General features: G+C 35.3%; 1 protein-coding gene across 1 annotated transcript in view; it reads left to right on the top strand.

Annotated features, from left to right (window-relative positions):
* The first annotated feature begins 578 nt into the window (after positions 1-578).
* The window catches only part of LOC133838535 (ABC transporter G family member 23), a 29,200-nt gene continuing 11,201 nt past the window's right edge, over positions 579-18,577 (top strand). The window contains 1 exon segment of the mRNA XM_062269680.1: positions 579-1,406. Coding sequence (XP_062125664.1) covers positions 1,267-1,406 — 140 coding nt within the window. The 5' untranslated portion in view covers positions 579-1,266.

The following is an 18,577-nucleotide window of genomic DNA, read 5'->3' as shown; positions in this document are numbered from 1 at the left end:
CAACAATGAACCCGCTTGAAATAGCTATTTAACGGTGCTTAATGAAGTGGCATCCAAACTGTCCATTGTTTGACTCTGGGCACAGTGGGCGTCGCTAACCGTTATCGCTTATTTTATGTGACATTCGATGACATTAATTATGCTATGCATTCTCATAAATATTTCGGAGATTTGATTAATCGACATGCAGTTCACAAGTTCGTTGTCTAAGTCTTTTTTGTGGGGGAAGAAGACTTTAGGCACGAACTTGGGGGGGAGAAGACTTAAGGCACGAACTTGCTCTTTCGACTAACGCATAATTAGCTTAGCGGCTGCTGCTGCTGCTGAAATTCCCTTTTGGCCGAAAACAAGTTCGTTGCCATTTGAGTTGTTGTTGCACTTGCATCTTCATGCAACTTCATGCTTGCTTATATACAAGCTTTTATAACAGCTGTAGCTTCTCTCTCTCTCATTCTCTCTCAGTCTTACGCTCTCTGTCGCTCGCTCTTTGCTGCATTGGCAGCTCTTGTGTCTGTTGCGCGCTTCGCATGCTTTCAGTTTCGTTTTCAAGCTCGTCGCGTTAGGCAGCAAAAAATCGCAGTGAGAAAAAGGCAAGAGAAAAGTAAGAAATAAAAAGTAGAAAATATAATATATAAATTGAGAAAATAAACAAAAAAAAAAACAACAATCGTGTAATACACGCCACAAGTTATAAACCAAATTACGTGATTTGCCTGCGTTTTTTTTATTATTCGCTACGTTATTTACATATATCTTTATTGCCTTCGTGCTGCCTTCACGCTGCTGAGCATCGCCGCGAACGCGCCTCGTGGCTAAGACAGCTGTTTTGAAGCTGTCAGAAGAAGCTAAAGCTAAACTTAAACGACAACAATAACGAAAGCAAGGCAAAATACAACACAGCATCGATTCCGAATATGAAGTTCGTCGCTTAAGTCTTTTGTTTCATTCCGCGCGCGAATCTCTGCACGCGCTTCAACACAAATAAAAATACAAATAAAAAAGATCAACGAAACACAGTGCACAGATAACATAAGATTGAAAATAAAACGCGATTGTTTACTAGCCAAACCAGAGAGGGCAAACCTGTTGTGCAACTATTTCTAGCGTTAAAACACATTCATATATTATATATATTCATATATATTCGACTCCTCCGCGCCGGCTCCTTAAAAGTACATCCCGTGCATAAAACAAGAAGAGAGAGAAAGAGAGACAAAAAAGAGTGTGATCAACAAAAATTATCAGCAGAAGCATCTTTTTTCCATAATGGCGCCCAAGAAAGAGTCAACGTTGAATCAACAACAACAACAACAGCAGCAAAATGGACAGCCAAATGGACAGGCACAGCCTGCCATGGATCTCGAAAGGATTAAACGACATTTCAGCTGGTCGGATTCAAGTGCCATGTGAGTCATTTACTACAAGTTTCATTTAATGGACCTTAAACAAAAACGGAACTCAGTTTAAGCCAGTTTAATTGCTGACAAAGACAACAAAGCAAAGGCAAATTTAAAACTACAATTTTAACTGTCTTTGTCTTTTGCGCTTAGTGCCCTAGTCTTGGGTTATGCTTTGTTTTTTTCTTTATCAACTTTATAACTTTATAACAACATTGCTTAGCGGCCAAAAAAGTTGTTGACTTTGAACGAAAGAACCGTGAGTTCGTTTCTTGCCTTGTCGATGGCTTCCGTTGGAATCAATTCAGCTATTGAGCTGCTTGTTAATTGCCAATTCTTACATAATGTTAAAGGCATTAACATTTCTGTTTTTTTAACTATTTTGCTATACTCTACCATTCTCTTAAAAGAAACACGCTCATAATTATGGTCATAAATTGCTGAGATAAAAATCTGACTCGTTTTTTCGTTTGTTGTTATTTCGTGTTCCTCAAGATTGCATTTTTATCTTTATAATTATTTGCATGGCATAATAGAAAACCTTTCAGGCATCAACTAAGGCATACCCTGTAATTTTGTAATCATTTTTGCTTACTCACAAAATTTATTTCTTTTGTCATGAATGTAATTAGTTCAGTGTAACTTTTATTACTGTTCAGTGTGTTATTATGTTTTTATTACTTTCTGGATTTATCGGCTAGCACATACCCTGTGAGTTTGAACACTTCTTTAGCTTACTCTCAAAATTTATTGCTCGCGAATTTGCATTGAAATTAATTCAATTGCTCGACAAATCAGTTATTTACACAATTTATAAACGTGATTTCGGGAATCACATTTGCTTCATAATTTACTGTAAAACATGTCAAAAATAAATATAAATTGTTCCAGTTTGCGAATACAACATACGTGAATGTAAATATCGCAAGCTCGTGTTTCTAACTGCTTAAAAATGCAAAAAAATGCGGAATATGCAAAAAGATTTATGCTTTGTTTTAAAAAATAACAATTTCAATTTTAATTAGTAACTAGAAGTAAACTAGAAGTAAATTTCCCTTTATTATAACAAATTTTATTTAATTTATGTTAATAACTAAACATAATTCTGGGATTTACGTTGCTTTTAAAAGGGAATTTTCAATAATAATAATTTCAATTCAAATTAGTTACTAGAAATCATTTCATGATTTAGTTATGATGTACGTAGTATTATATAAAGAATTTCTTCTAATAATAATTTTAATTAAGAGAAGTAATTAGAAATAATTTCATGATTTATTTATGACTTACGTAATTCAAAGTATTTAAAAATAATAATTAAAATGTAAATAATGTAAGTAAGTAAAAATAATTAGAACATTTATTTGATTTACTTTAGTTTTAATATAAACTTATAATAATAACAATTTCAATTAAAATTATATACTAGAAATAATTGTATGGTTGAAACAATTTTAGTATTTCTTTCATTAATAAAAACAATTTCATTTAATTTATGATTTGATTTTAAATTGCAATTTCATTTAAACAATTTCAATTAGAAATTGTTTGATTTCCATTTCTAGTAATAAGAATTTCATTCCAAATAAGTTTCTAAAAATGATTAAATGATTTCTTTTTGTAGTTATATGATTTCCATTTCTTATAAAACCAATTTCAATTTAAATAAGTTACTAGAAGTCATTTATGAATTTCATTTTATAAATAGAACAATTTCAATTCAAATTAGTTGCTATAAATAATTCAATGACTTCTTTTTCAAGTTTAGACTGGGACGTCTAAAATTAGAAATAATGAAATGAACCAGAAACGAATCATCAGCTCATCTGTTCGATGATATCACTGAGATGTTTATTCTCTCGGTTTGCTTACAAAGTTCAAAAAGTGATTTGCCAATTAGCAACCGATTTGTATTTGTTCTATATCAAAGTCTGAACTCCCACTCAGCGCAGTTCAATGGAATTGCGAGCTTGCATTTACCCATTTTTTTGTAAATATATATATACGAGTATATATATTCATTATCTTTCGACATTTGTGATGGGGCTGGTCTGCAAATATTTGTGCATAGTACACGTCATGCTTATTAAACTTCAGGTTTTAATTGCACTTAAGCTAGGCAACATAAAGTGACGGTGAAATTTGCAATTATATAAATACATGTTTACAACTGTCTGACTGTCTTTAGTTGTGTGTGTGTGTGTGTTAATCGAGTGTTGCGGCATGTGTTATGTGTTGACGAGCCTTAAAATAGAACCCAAAAAAAAAAGCAAACATCTTTAAGTTGCGATTTTACTTTTAGTTTTTTTTTGGGCTTGGCAACGCCTGTTGCACGTTTTAATCTAACTAATTGCAAATTTCAATAATTTCACTAGCAACTGGCGGGGCGCTAATCGCAATAAATAACAAACAAATAATGACTATTCAAATACACTAAATCGCCATCATGATTATCATCGTTATCATCATCATTATTATAAAACATCCGGCCAGGTTGTTAGATAGCTTGATGTGTGAAAAACACTTGGCCATGATTGAATACAATTGAACATCAAAATCAAAATCAAAAAAAATGTTGAAGCTTGGCCACCAAACGGCTATTGAACGAGCGATTCAACTATGCGAATCTCTCGTCGATTTATGCAAATAGAGACGTGGCCATAACGCATTTGGCATTAATTTATGCGAATTGTGCTTTAGTTTTGTTTACCCGATGACATAATGTGATCGATCTCTGACTTACTTACTGACTGACTGACTTGCCTTTGCCTTTTGGCCATGTTAACGCTAACGGTCTTTTAGGCGGCACTCATTCAACACGATTGTCTCTTGCTTCGCTTCGCTTCCGCATTAACCGCAGTTGGGAAATAAGTTTTGATTTATTTTTGGGATTTGTCCGATAAGTTTTCACTCGCATTGTGTCGCTGTCGTGCGCGTAATTAGTGCAGTTATATGTTATTATGACAGCTCAGTTTGTTGTTATTCGATCGATGCTTTTTTCGCATGCAAAACACGCCCCTTACATGCACAAAGAATGCAACTGTTATTGCACTTTTCAAGGTTGCATCTCTAATTGCGGCTCAATTAAATAGTTCAGGTATTATACTGTATAAGAACTGCTTTATTTATTTTTAAATACAAGTAATTTTTCTCTAATTTGGTTGAATAAATAAGCAATTTATCTTATACAATGCCTTTTGCATAGGTTGACTTCAATAAATGCCGAGTTGACAGCTGTGTAACTCAGCTTAAGTGTGTGTCGTAGCAGCCAGCTTGCAAGCGCTTGCACAGTAGCCAAGCTTTGACTTAGCTTCTACAAACTAACGCCAGATGGCGCATTCGACTCGCTGAGCGCGCTTGTTTAAAGCTGTTTGCAGCTTTGTTTTTAACTTGGCTAAAATGAAACTTTATGCACGCGCACACGAACATTTGCAGTGAAAAAGCTTTTGCTCATATGAGAGTGCTAATGCCTCTTGTGTCTAATGGGATCCAAAGATCACAGACGGCAAATGATATTAAAGCAAATTACATTAATCTAGTCATAGCTAGAGAAGCCAACGGCAGCAAGTAATCACAACAATAGCATTGAAAACAGTCATTGCGCCTATCTAATGCCTTAGAACAGAATTACACTTGACAAACTCCTCAACAGTGTTTGTTTCTTTATTTTGTTGTTGTTTCAACTTTACTCAACCCGACAAAAAACCATTAAGGTGTCTACTATTGTCTTTATTGCGCCACACTTGTATTCTGGAAAGGCCATTTAAATTAAAAAGGAAATGAAATGAGCTTAATAATAATGCCCGCAGGGCACATCTCGAGTCGTAAGTCACATCAATGCTTAATTTATGACGCTCAACCTTTGTAACCAATTGTGAAGTAAATGAACTCAATCACGTAAGACTTGAAAGAATATTCTGAAATCATTCATCACATGTCGGACATATAAATTAACGCTGCTTTTGCGCTGCATACAAAGGAATGACACTTGTTCTGGCCAAGAAAGTGCTTAAGTACTTTTATTCTTTCAACGAAAGTCCATTAATCACGTAAACAGAACAATTCGATTTAATATCAAGTTTTTTTTGGGTCATAAGTATTATAAGTATTTAAGATTATTTTATTTTTAGCCAATGATAAAGATCCTGTGCATTGATAATATAAAAGTACCGTTGACTCTTGAGCAATTTCAGCTATATTTAGAGAAAGCTTAAAGCTCATTAAAGCTTAAGTCTTTAGCTCAAATGAAAGTTTACACATTCAACTGATTCTTAAATATAGTTTCAAGCTTTTCTGCTGTATTTGAATTAATATTTTTATTTTTTCAACGAAAGTCCATTAATAACGTAAACATAACAATTCGTTTTAATATCAAGTTCTTTTTTGGGGTCATAAGTATCATAAGTATTTAAGATTATTAAATTTTTGGCCAATGTTAAAGATGTCGTGCATTGATAATATAAAAGTGCCGTTAACTCTTGAGCAATATCAGCTATACCTAAATAAAGCTTAAAGCACATTAAAGCTTAAGTCTTTAGCTCAAATAAAAGTTTACAAAAACAACAGATTCTTAAATATAATTTCATGCTTTATTTGCTGTATTTGAATTTCTCTGCTAGTTTAACCCTTCTAAAATACTTTTCCCTGCACATTTACATAAATCATTCAAAAAAATCGATAATATTAAGCGTTTGTTGTCCGTTCCCCTGAGTGACATCATATTTGCTATTTCTGTTATTCGCAATCAATATCTTTGAAGTACTTTCACTAGCTGCAAGAAGCCCATGCATTGTCTTTGTCCGACAGAAACCCGCAATTTTCTGCGTCTATTTGCGTTTATTTGCTTGTAGCATTAGCAACAAAATTTGCCCGGCCCGCTAATTGGCTTAAGTTAAGTGTGCTGCTCAAAATGTTGGCTTCAATAAGACGGCTTGCACAAGGCGCTCGCTCAATCAAAGGTTGTTGCTTTTTGCCAACTCAAATGTGCTCAAATGCTGCGCATTGTGGCCAACAAAAAAAAAAAATGTTTTCCCTTTTTGCAGTACTGAGAGTGTGTATAATTACAGAGCACCGCCAAAAAAAAAAAATTGCGAGCACAGTGTGGCTTGAACTGGACTCAACTCGAGTATCTTTTGCCCATTTGCCAGTCGAATTTAGTTTTTTTTTTATATTTTTACAAAAGACCTTGACACATTTGGTTCGCATATGTCTGAGTTTATAACCAAATTTAGTTTTTTTTCTTTATTTTTTTGTTTTGTGGTTCAGTCTCGACAGGTTGGAAGCGAAGAGCAACATCAAAGAGGGCAAGACAAACTGAAATTCAGATTTCAAATGGACCAGCGATAAAAAGCCAACAACAACAACAACAAAAATGATTGCAATTTCCTTAGTGCTGTGTGAGAGAGGCGACTTGGCTTGAAACTGTCATAAATTAAGCAGCTTGCGATTAAAGCGCAGCAGCAGAAGCAGCGACAGCGGGCAGCACAACAAGCTTTGAGAATTGCATAATAGCATTTTTGGCAGTACCACAGCAAAAGAGTTGCCACAGCCGATCACTGCGCTCTCCTCTCTGTGCTCTCGTGTTAGCGATGTGTGTTTGCTTGAAAGCCATTCGTGAGTACACGAAGCATTCTCTTTAAGCGAGTGTTTTTTCTGTTTTTGCGGTTGCATCATGCATCACATGCATGACATGCAAGTCTCGATGGGCAATGAGTCATTAAATTAAGATTCTCCAAACGGAACAAACAGTTCACATTGCACATAGAGATGAGTAATTATAGCTGGAGCTTATGTGTATTTTATTTTTACTTTATATTCTTGCGATCATATTGCAAGATACAGCAAAATTTAACTTAAAATATAAATAAAATAAGTAACTCAAATAAGAAGATAGTCTAAGCACAGTTTTCAATAGATCACATTGGAGTAGAGATGGATATTTATACCCAGAGATTATACATATTTTCAATATTTAGCTGCTTTTTAATGTGTTTCTTCATTATAGAGTTTTTACTATATATTTGAATTAATTGTAATTTGAAAGCAACACAGTTTCTAACAGTTCATATTAGAGTAAAGATGTGTAAATATAATAAGGGAAAATAATTTTTTATTATAATAAAGTCTAGATTTTAAGTAACTAATTTTATATGCCCCTTTCATAATAGACTTATTTATATTTAAATAAATTAATTTCATTTGAAAGAATCTCAGATTTTAACAGTTAATATTTAATTTCTAATCTTCAAATACTTTTCATAACGTCCCTTCGAGATCAACTCGTGATTACAATCGATAATATTATAATACGAACAATCGATAATATTATTGCTATGTTATGAAGAATTCATGAAAAGAATTCGCGTCGTTCACGCTCTCGGCGCTGTTTATAATTTCATTTGAACGTTTCTTAACAGTTCATTTTTAAACCTTACTTTTACTTTATATCATAAAGAATTTCTATAGTCAACTACTTATATGTGAGATTTCGTTTCTAAAGATAAAATCGTGATTACACGAACTATCGATAGTAATTTTCACGACATGTTTCATCGCTTCCTTCACATGCTCCTGACAACACGAACTATCGGTATTTCCATATAGTACTCACGATATGCTTCATCACTTCCTTCACGTGCTCAGCGCTGTTTTCGAGTTGGTCTGAAAAGCTTTGGCTGGCAGCTTTAATTTTTTTGGTTTTTGGTTGTTGGCTGTTGGCCCAGTGGCAACTGCAATAAAAAATAAAAATGCGAAAGCATAAAATAAGAAATAGGTGATTAGGACACACAGTGCAGAGCAAAGTGGAGCGGTTAAAAACAAGTTTGAGGCGAAAGGGAAAAAAGAGTTATCGCAAATGAAATTACGTTAAGCGCAAAAGCATAAAAGCATTAAAGACTCAAATGCGTTTTATGAGCCTCTGAATTAAGATTGGAATTGCGGCTAAAATGCAATTAATTTGGCGCTGTTGCACAGAGACTTGGTTGCACATAGAGAGTGCGAGTGCCAGAGATTGTGGCAACTTGAAACATTGAAGCGCAGCTTCCCAAGCAGCTTCCTCCCATATCTATAGACTATACCTGAAAAGTCTGCTGCTGTCTGATGCGACGACGGCGACGACGACGACCTTGTGCTCGTTTTTACAGCAATCGCCGTGAAACCGAAATAAAAATTGTTTACATGAATGAATGGGCATGGAGTTTACCCAGTCTCCATCTCCATCTCCATCTCCATCTCTATCTTCGTCTCTATCTCTGCCTCTTTTGCTGTTGGCTCTTTCTCTTCCCAACTCTGCGATGCGCGATGCTCTGACGCTTCAACACTCCGACCTGGCAATAAATGCGATGAAGTAAACAATACAAAGAAGCAAAGCGAAAAAAAAAAATACATAGTTGAATTTGAAATTGTGGCACATCGTAAAGCTCAAAATGAGCTGAAGAAACAACTGACAACTGAACACAGAGATGTTTTCGAAGCCTGCGATGCGACATGTTGTATTATTACGACTACAATTGATGCCATGGGCAACAGCCAAAATATTGTCAACCAATTTCTTTCAACTGTATTTGCCATTTGTGGTAAACAGTAAAGTTGTTACTTCAGTTGTTGTTGTTCTGGTTTGTTACTGTAACTGTGTTGCACTGACCAAGCTGATGGAGTCAACAAACTTGTTCAAGGCGCAGTCGCAACCGTCGCATGGCATGACTTGCCAGAAAAGCTTAAGAGCCAGAGGCAAGCACACATACAGACGGACAGACAGACAGACGGACAGACAGACAGACAGACAGACAGACAGACAGACGGACGGACGGACAGACGGACCAAGAGTAACAGAGACTGAAACGGAGACGCAGAGTTAGATAATTGCAAGCTTTACTTATGTGGTTATTCGCTGGAAATTGCTTGAAAGACCGAATGAACAACCGAAAAAGCAAAAAAAAACTATAAACAAATTGCGTTGGTCGGGGTTTTTTTTTCGTCCATTTATTTCTGGTATACATTGGCAAAGTTCATTAGCTTTTTAAAGCAGCTGGCAGCTTCACAGATGAAAACACATTCAAAGACATAAATTTAGGCAACTTGGACTAACATACAAACAAATTTTAAATCTAGAAATAATAAGTTTGAATGATGAAAATTCAGAAATAAAGTATAAGATATTATTGTAAATTTATGCTTCAAAAAATTAAAGATTAGGTGTGTTATGCATTAACATGCATGCATTAACAATCGTAAACTGAAAGAAAAACGTGCTAAAGTCAAGAATAGATTCTTGAATCAATATCATATGTTATCAAAATTTAACCAAGAAGATTTATTCAAGATTTTCAAATTACTTTTCAACCAATATTTTTTTCTTTCTGTGTACAAAATTCCAAAAGTTATGAATCATAATGGAAAATGCTTCAAAAAACTAAAGACAATAGATATTTGCAAATTGTTATGGTAAATATAGCAATAAAATTGAAATGGTATAAAAAAATAAAAATAAATATGAATCAAAATAAAATATATTCAAACTTTATCATAGAAGAAATGTTACACAAAAATTGGAAATAGTATCGAATTTTCTATATTACAAATACTCGCAATTTGTTTTGCTATTATATTAGAAGCAGCACATTAGAAGAAAGTTAAAATCAAACCCAAAAATTATCAAATCTTTAACGTCCAGCATACAAAATGTGATATTACTATTAAAAATATATTAATTTTCATACCATACTTATTTGTACTTTTTTGAAGAGCGAAGAATTAGATATTCTTATTCATTTTTTTTTAAATTTTTTACGTTAAAAACTTGTTAATATTCTGGTTTAGCTTTTCTTTCTTCGAATAAGCAGCTTCTAATTCGATATCATAACAAATTGTAATCATAATATACTATAAAATTTAGTAAATTTAAAATATCAAATTTCAATAAAAAGTTGATATAAGAGTATCTCAGTGTACAAACAAATATATAAATCATTGTGTGTGGGTGTGTCGCTTTAATTTAAATTAAAGCAAGAGGCAAAAACCTGGCTTCCATCTGCAGTCTGAAGGTCTTTTTGCAGCCTTTTTGAGATTTATATTAGAGTTGTGAGTTTGGAACTGCACAAATTGAATCAGCATGAGCTGGCGTTTTTGGGCAAATTAGCTGCAGACTAAAAAACTATGATGAGGCGAACTAGAAGAAATATATTTGGAGTAGGCCGAAGTGATTCATGTTTCTTATAGTCGCATTACGAAAAATAACCCAGCAAAATGATGAAGTGCTGGCGGGCCAGCTTGGAAATCACTTTGCAGGGCTCATTAGCACGCTGACAGTTTCAAAATGATGTCAAGTGCGTCGTCGTCGTCGGTGAGAGAGACAGAGCGATAGAGGGAAGAGAGAGAGAGAGAGGGAGAGCTTGTTGTAGGTGACGTTGATGAAGCTGCAGCGTGTTCATTTGTTTATGAACTTACTTTATTTTCGGTTTCGGTTTTTCGGTGAATTACAACAATTAAATGGGCTGTGCAATGAGGATGTTTACAGCGAATAAGTTGAGTTTAATGCGCTATAAACACAATTCGAAGCAGCGTTGCACGCGGCGTATGCGTAATGCGTCAAGGAACTGCCAATATTTTGTATATTTCGATGTAGTTACAAGTACTTTAAGGCAACATCAAAACTCGTTCCTTGTCTTTGCATGGTCATCACAATTTTGCACTCGTTGTTGTCCCTTGAGTGTGTGTTCGTTTAAACGACAAACAACAACAGACAAGACAAAAATGGCTTAAAATGTTCGATTTCAATTTCATGCGCGCATTGTTGCAACATTCAATTTGATGGCACATTTGGCCAGCAACAACAATAAAACACCCACAGCGACATCGTTGGGCAGTTGGGCATTTTCAATGTCAGCATTGCGCAAATGTCGCCCCGGTTGGTTTCTTAATACCACATATTATATTTGTGTTATACTCTTTTTTTATGCACTCCAGCATTTTAATTTAAACACAAAATGTGTAACACACTTGGAGCAAGAGAGTTTCATATTCCCAAACAGCTGAAAAATGTTAATATAAAGCATAATTTGAGGCAATAAATTCGATATCGATATACATTTCATAGGTGTGTGTTTCATCTACAACATATTCATTAATGCCGCAAGAGAGCATTTCATCTTCGATTTATCTCTATTCGTTTTGTTGTTTTCCTCTTGTCTCGTGTCTTTCTCATGTCTCCCAGAGTAAGAGACGCCCTAAGTAACGCCCTCAAGTTGTTAATAAATGTGTGGCATTGAAATTGTGCAATCCCAATGGAGATTCAAATTGATCCGCGTGCGATCCGCTTGCGAACCGCTTGCGATCCGCGTGCGATCCGCTTGCGAACCGCTTGCGATCGTGCGCGCTTGCGATCCGCCTGCGATATTGATGTTGATGTTGTTGGCAGGTTTTTGAAGTTTTCTTTATTGATTTTGCGGTTTTTGGTTTTCGTTATCTATGCGTCTGTCTGTCCATCACTCAATTCTCAACGGGTTCGTTCTTTGCCACTTTAATTATTACAATTAAAACATTAAGTTTCGCCTTGACCACGCGCAAAAAACCAAAACTCAAAACTCAAAAACAACATTGACGTGTCTTTGACTGCGGCTTCTGACTTCTTAATGCGCACGCATATTTGGCATTAAAAGCAAATTAAACAAATTATAACTTATTATTGCTATTACGGATTCGCTTTAAATATGATTATTAATGTGCTCGCACCATATACACAACAAATATAACTGACATTTGCATAGACTCTGAATTCAAATGAACTCATTACAATTTTTGTTTTTCTACATTTATTATTTATATGAATAGTTATAGCAAATGGTGCTTAAAGGTGACAATTTTTTTATTATTATAAAATTATTGGCACTTCTATTTGAGAGTTCCTCATTATTGTTGCATTCATTTTGAGAATTTTTATAACAGGTTTGACTTTCATAATGAAGTATTTTTAATTTAAATATATTTTTAATTATTGATACTTTAATTTATGAGTTATTGCTTATTATCACAGATCGTATTGTTATTAAAAAACAAATTCACAATAATTTGTACATAATTAAAATATTTCCTTCCCTACATAAAGGTGACAATTTTTTATTATTATAAAATTATTGGCACTTCTATTTGAGAGTTCCTCATTATTGTTGCATTATTTTTAGAATTTTTATAACAGGTTTTGCTTTCATAATGAAGTACTTTTAATTTAAATAATTTTTTTAATTATTGATACTTTAATCTAGAAGTTCTTGCTTATTATCACAGATGTTATAGTTAATTAAAAACAAGTTCACAATATTTTTAACACAATTAAAATATTTTCCTTCCTTACTTCCTTATATGTATATACATATATATTTTATATTCATAGCATTTGGGAATTCACAACTTCATTCACTTTGCGACAGGAAAAGAACCTGCTTATTAGTGTTGTTGTATAGTTGTTGTTGTCAACATACGTGTTGCAATTCCGAGTGAATGGCTGGAGCGACTTTTCAGTTGCAATTCTCTAGAGCAGAAGTAGAAGAAGAAGCGGACAAAAGAAAAAGAAGCGTCTGATGCGCATTGTTTTATGCACGACGCGTCAAGCGATGCTTTCAAGGTCGCCAGCTTACATAAGCGCAACGCAGCAGAAGCAGCAGCGTCAACAGCGACGCCAGCGTCAGTAAAGAAAAAAAAAAACCCAACAACAGCTGCTGCCAGAAGCCCTTTTGTACGCACATGCCGAACACATTTGAAGGTGAACGAGCTGCGAGCGTTGAGAGAGCAAGGAGCAAAAGCAAACAAGCGAAGCCAACAAACTTTGCCGTCGTCAAAGCGCAAAACTTAAAAAACTCAAAAGCGAATCGCGCAAATTACTCAAAAGCAAGTGCCAGAGACCACGCGCTCATTCCACACATAAACACACTTTACGAGTTTGTCTTTGAGTGCAAGTGCGAGTGAGTACGCGAACAAGTGATTTATTGAGCTTTTTGTGCTTACACTCTGCGTTTCGCGCGCATTCACAGGTAGCTGCTGTTTAGTTGGCAGCGAGACAGCAAGTCCAAACGTTTACACGCGCCTTCCACGCACGTGTAAAAGTGCAACAGACCTCTCGCCTCTACTACAACTTTGACGAAAAAGCACTCAATAGTGCTCTCGCTCTATCGCTCTTGCTCTCCGACGAAAAGTGTAAAGTGCAAAGTTAGCAGCGACGTCGCAGCATCGACAGCGACGCCAACGCCAACGGCAACGACGCCAGCGACAGCGACGACAAACGCAGCTCAGGTCTCAGCTTGGGCAACAACTTGAAGTCAGTCTTAGTCGCAGCTTAAAGCGCAACGCACGCGTCTACGAACTCGCTCCCTCGTCTTTTTTTCCGCTATAGTTACGTCGCGATTATTTGGTGACATCGCAAGCGATACGATAACGATAACGATAACGATAACACAGTGTGTGTCGATAACAGCATAAGAGAAAAGAAAACGTAAAGTACACAAGTAAAGTAGAAGGCGCGTGTGATCAAGTTTGTGCCCTAAGTCGTTTGTAGTGCGAGATCAATCATCAAGCTAATCAAGAGTGGATTACCAAAAAGCAAACGCGCACTCACACACACATACACTAACTTGTGCAAATATTTGCGCACAGTTGACGACATTCAACGACTTTTTTTCCAACACAAATACGTATATATATAGATATATATAGTTAGGAACCTAACCCCACCTCCACACACTCGCACACAGGAAACGGCTTAAGATCGCGAACTGTAAGTGTAAATTTGCTAGTTAAATACAGCATTAAGATTTGGAGTTTGACGAGCTTGGCACCTCTCTCAAGTGCTTTAGAGTGTTGTTTTCAGGAAATCATTTCGCAAACAATATTAAGAGAATAACAATAATAATAATAAAACAATAAATATTCTTTGTAAAGACAAATGGCCGCCGCTGAGCCGCTTTGTTGTCTCTTCGACAACGACGACAATTACTTTTTGTTGCGGCTTTGTCAGGTCGCTTCCATCATCGTCCACATCAGCAAAACCAAAAAGAAGAAACAACACACAAGGCAAACCAAACTGAGCAACGTGACTGTTTCATTGCCCCGCCCACCTTCTGCCTTAGCTTCAGCTTCAGCTTCAGGAGCTGAGCTACTGTTCATTTCAAATGTGCAAAACGTTTTGCATACAAATGGCCAACTTTAGCGGGCCCAATGTCGTCGTTGTCGCTCCCAAAACGCTGTTAGAATATTCGCAAAACCAATCAACGGCAATTACTGTTCCATTGTAAACGAGAGTTGGGCGAAATAAATCAAATAAAATCGACTTCGAGATTAGTCTCTTTCTGGAATTCTCCCTAGCTAACATACAACTTGAGACCTTGTTAAGTGTTTATGTGGCTGTAACTTGATCTCAAGTTAATATTTGCAATGAATGTCAATTAAAACTGAGTTAACACTCGATGAGTGTGCACTCCCATACACTGTGTGTGTGAGTGTGTTTATATGTTAACAATATTATTATCTAAGATAATCGCAAGTTTAGTTGTTGATCAGCTGAGATTTCCAGGTCGATTCTAATTGGTTATAATTAACAGCTATTGGAAGTGAAACAGACGACGCTCACTGCACTGCAATGGCCAAGAGGTCAGCAGCAATTTATAAGCACGGCCGACATTGTAGCTCCGTATGTCATTCAGTCAGTCAGTTAGTCAGTCAGTCAGTCATTCAATTGCGAGCAAAGTTCAGCTTAAATGGATGTTGTGACTTTTTACACATTTACACTGCAAACAGTTGCAACACAAAAAAGATACAGATACATTTAAAGAGAGAGAGATACAGATACAGATACAGATGCAACAACAAGCGATAATAATATGCTACTTGTGACTTTTGAAATGAGCATTCAACTGCATATTCATTGTCGCATTTTCGTGCACCCAAAGCAACGACCTTCTTGCGTTTGGCCCTGAAAATTTGTTGTCAAGGTTTTCTTTCCACACTCTCTCGCTGCATTTCCGAACTTCAGCTTCAACTTGAACTGGTATTTTTCTTGGCTTTGGGGTTTTTTTGTTGTTTTTGTTTTTGTTTTTCTTTTTTTGTTGCTGCTGCTCTTCTGCTCTCATTTCTTCATTGCTTTTGTTTATACTTTTTGTTCATTCTACTTTTATTCTCTGATTATGTGATTTTAATATTTGATTAGTGATTTTATGTTGTTTCAACACGCGCCAAAAACCGAGTTCAAGAATATATTTATTTTATTTGTATTTTTTTGTTTACATTGCATATTAAATACTTATTAGACGGATTTAAGAATTTAATTAATAACTACACTCTCCCATAGCTCTTTATCTCTGTTTGTCAGTTTGTTTCTCGATGCGTTGCTTTGTTATAATCAAGGTAGTTGCGAAAAGTCGCTTAATTCTAGTTTTGCCTTTTCCGATTAAGGTGTTATTAAACTAATTACTAACTGTATGCTACGGCTTACGGCTTACATAGGCTAAAGATTGTTTAACGTCACTCATTTAGCAGTAGCTAGCACTGGCTGAAGTGGAGCTCTCTGGTCACTTAATGACAGGGTCTAATGGATCAATTAAGTAAATTTTATTATTTATTTTTTTCGCCGCTGGCAACTCCGACGATTGTCAGTTGCACTTAAAAGCCTTGTTACTCTCGAGTCGCTGTCGCTGCCCTGTGCTAAAGTCAAATGGCCAGGCTTAATGAGCCTGCACAATGACTGGCCAAAAAGGGGCGGGGAAAACACTGCTTGCTGTTTGTTTTCCTTTTGTGCTAATGCCATTGAACTGTCAGCATAATAAAGCACTGTGTGAAATCAATCAATCGAAAGGCTTTAAAGAGTTAGATGCTTCAACCAAGCAAATGAATTATTAATTACACACATTCCACGCCACGTGGCGCAGTTGTTAAAGTTCTCGCAGAGAAAGAGAAATTATAGTACTTGTGTTGATGTAACGTTAAAAAAATGCAACAAGATTGAGAAAATTATTTATTAATTGTGGCGGCCATTCTCTTTCAAGTAATTTTTCAACTGGAAAATTGTGTTATTAAAACACACACAAACAAATTATATGAGCCATAGACCAGTTTTTAGTTCGAACTCCAATTGAGTTCAGTTCTGTGTGTTTTTTTTTTTGGCTGAAAGCAAAAGCCAAGCCAGATTGAATCCAGTTGTTTAGTACGATATTCGATTGCCAAATTCTCGGCCATAAAACCACAGCAACATGATTATCTAAGGATGGTAATAAATGTGCAAAAAGCGGTTTTCTCGGTTTTCTTGGTTGGCGCGGGTGAGCCAAGAAACTATCTATCCAGCTGTATATATACACATACATACATATATACATATGTAGTTTAGTATGTATAATTGTTGAGAGGCCGCCTAACCAGTTGGCAGTAAATTACACTCTACTATTCAACTGGTTTGCAATGTTGTGCCGCAATGGCCAAGTGCCGAAGAAGTTGCAGCAGTTGCAGACATACACACACACACAAAACTGTGTCGCACACACGCGCATACAATTCACACACACACACACCGACACACTCACACCTCAAGACGTGCCTGAAATTATGTCATCGGAAAAACAAGCAGTCGATGAAAATGAAATTGAAAACGCCATGGAAAACGCAAGACAACAACAGAAAACCAACCAAAACAACTTGAACAGAGAGCGAAAGTAAAGCTTTAACTCTAACTGTTCACTCGGTTGTCCGTCTGTCTGTCTGTCTGTCCGTCCGGCGCTTTAATCGTGTGCTTTGCAGGCAGTTAGCCGAATCGAGTTGAGTCGAGTTGAGTTCTAAAGCCAACAGTCTTGGCCGGGCCTTTAAGGCACTTTAATGGCTGCCACATGCCGTCGCCGTTTGGCTATTTAAATTTTTTATTATCACGCAACGCAAAACATGAAAAAAACAACAACGAAAACAAAAACAGAAAAACATCAGTACATCGACATATGAATTATTAAGCAGTTAGGCCTCACACACAGTACTTGGAACATTTAGGCAACGATTCCACAGTCATAAAACCAATTTGGCTTTTCCGGTACGCAATATATACTATATTACTATATGTATATATCGATACTATATAATATCTCTGACGTCGCACAGCTGGGCAAAAGTCGTTCAGACGTTGCAACAAGACTATCGATTGCTTCATTTGAAATCTAAATCTAAATTTCACATCCAAATCACAATTCGTAATGAAATTGAAAATTATATGGTTATTTAATTGTGTTTACATATTGTGTGTCTGTGTGTATTAGCATTTGCAATTTTTGTTGCCTCGCGAATGGTCTGTTAACTGCCCGTTATTGCTTAATATTTGGCAATAACTTATTTGCGATACACTGCCAACGAGAGTACTTTTATTTTGATGTGAGTTAGAGATGTGAACTTCAAGCAAACTTTGCTTTTTCACTTTGGCTTGACAGTTAAAGTGGCAACTCAACAATTTTATGAGAATACTCCACAATTTACTCCAGAAAAATATACCACTAATTTATTAAAATTTCAATTCGTTTCTTTAAAAAAAATGCAGTAAACTTTTTAGCAAATTTTGTTGTTGAACTTGGGCGAATCATTTAAATATACTGCTGAGCACTTCAAATATTACTTTAATAAAATATACTTTGAAGTAAACTACTCAAAAAGTATGACAATAATTTTTTTTTAATTTTTCTTTCAAAAGAGTTGAAATTTTATAGTTTAGGTAAATTTTCCAAAATGTATTTAAAGTATTAAAACTTTACTCAAACCTTGCTATTTGACTTATGCTAAATTCTACAACTAATCACAGCAAAAATAAAAGATTTCTCTATAACTACCTCAAAAAAACTTTTTTTTTGCAGTACCTGATAAATCTTCATAGATAGATGTGTTTTAATGCTGTTTAACAAACAAGTAAATTTTGAATTTAAAAATCAGGCTTCAAAATATATTTTTTTCAATAAATCTTCCAAAAATTGGTTAAAATTTAATTTTTTAGAAAACTGTTTTTTTTTGCTGTGCTCGAAACATTAAAAAATGTGTTTAAATCCTGTTTAACAAAAATAAATGAATGAAGTGAATAAGAGTAAAGAGAATGCTCATTAAATATGCTAAACATATTTTATATTAGCTTAAACATTCCTTAAATGCTTTTGTTGAACAGAAATGTTAAAATTTCAAGT

Source organism: Drosophila sulfurigaster, chromosome 2R, assembly GCF_023558435.1.
Source record: "Drosophila sulfurigaster albostrigata strain 15112-1811.04 chromosome 2R, ASM2355843v2, whole genome shotgun sequence".
NCBI lineage: Eukaryota > Metazoa > Arthropoda > Insecta > Diptera > Drosophilidae > Drosophila > Drosophila sulfurigaster.
Note: the sequence above shows the minus strand (reverse complement) of the source record. Positions and strands in the feature narration are given on the sequence as shown.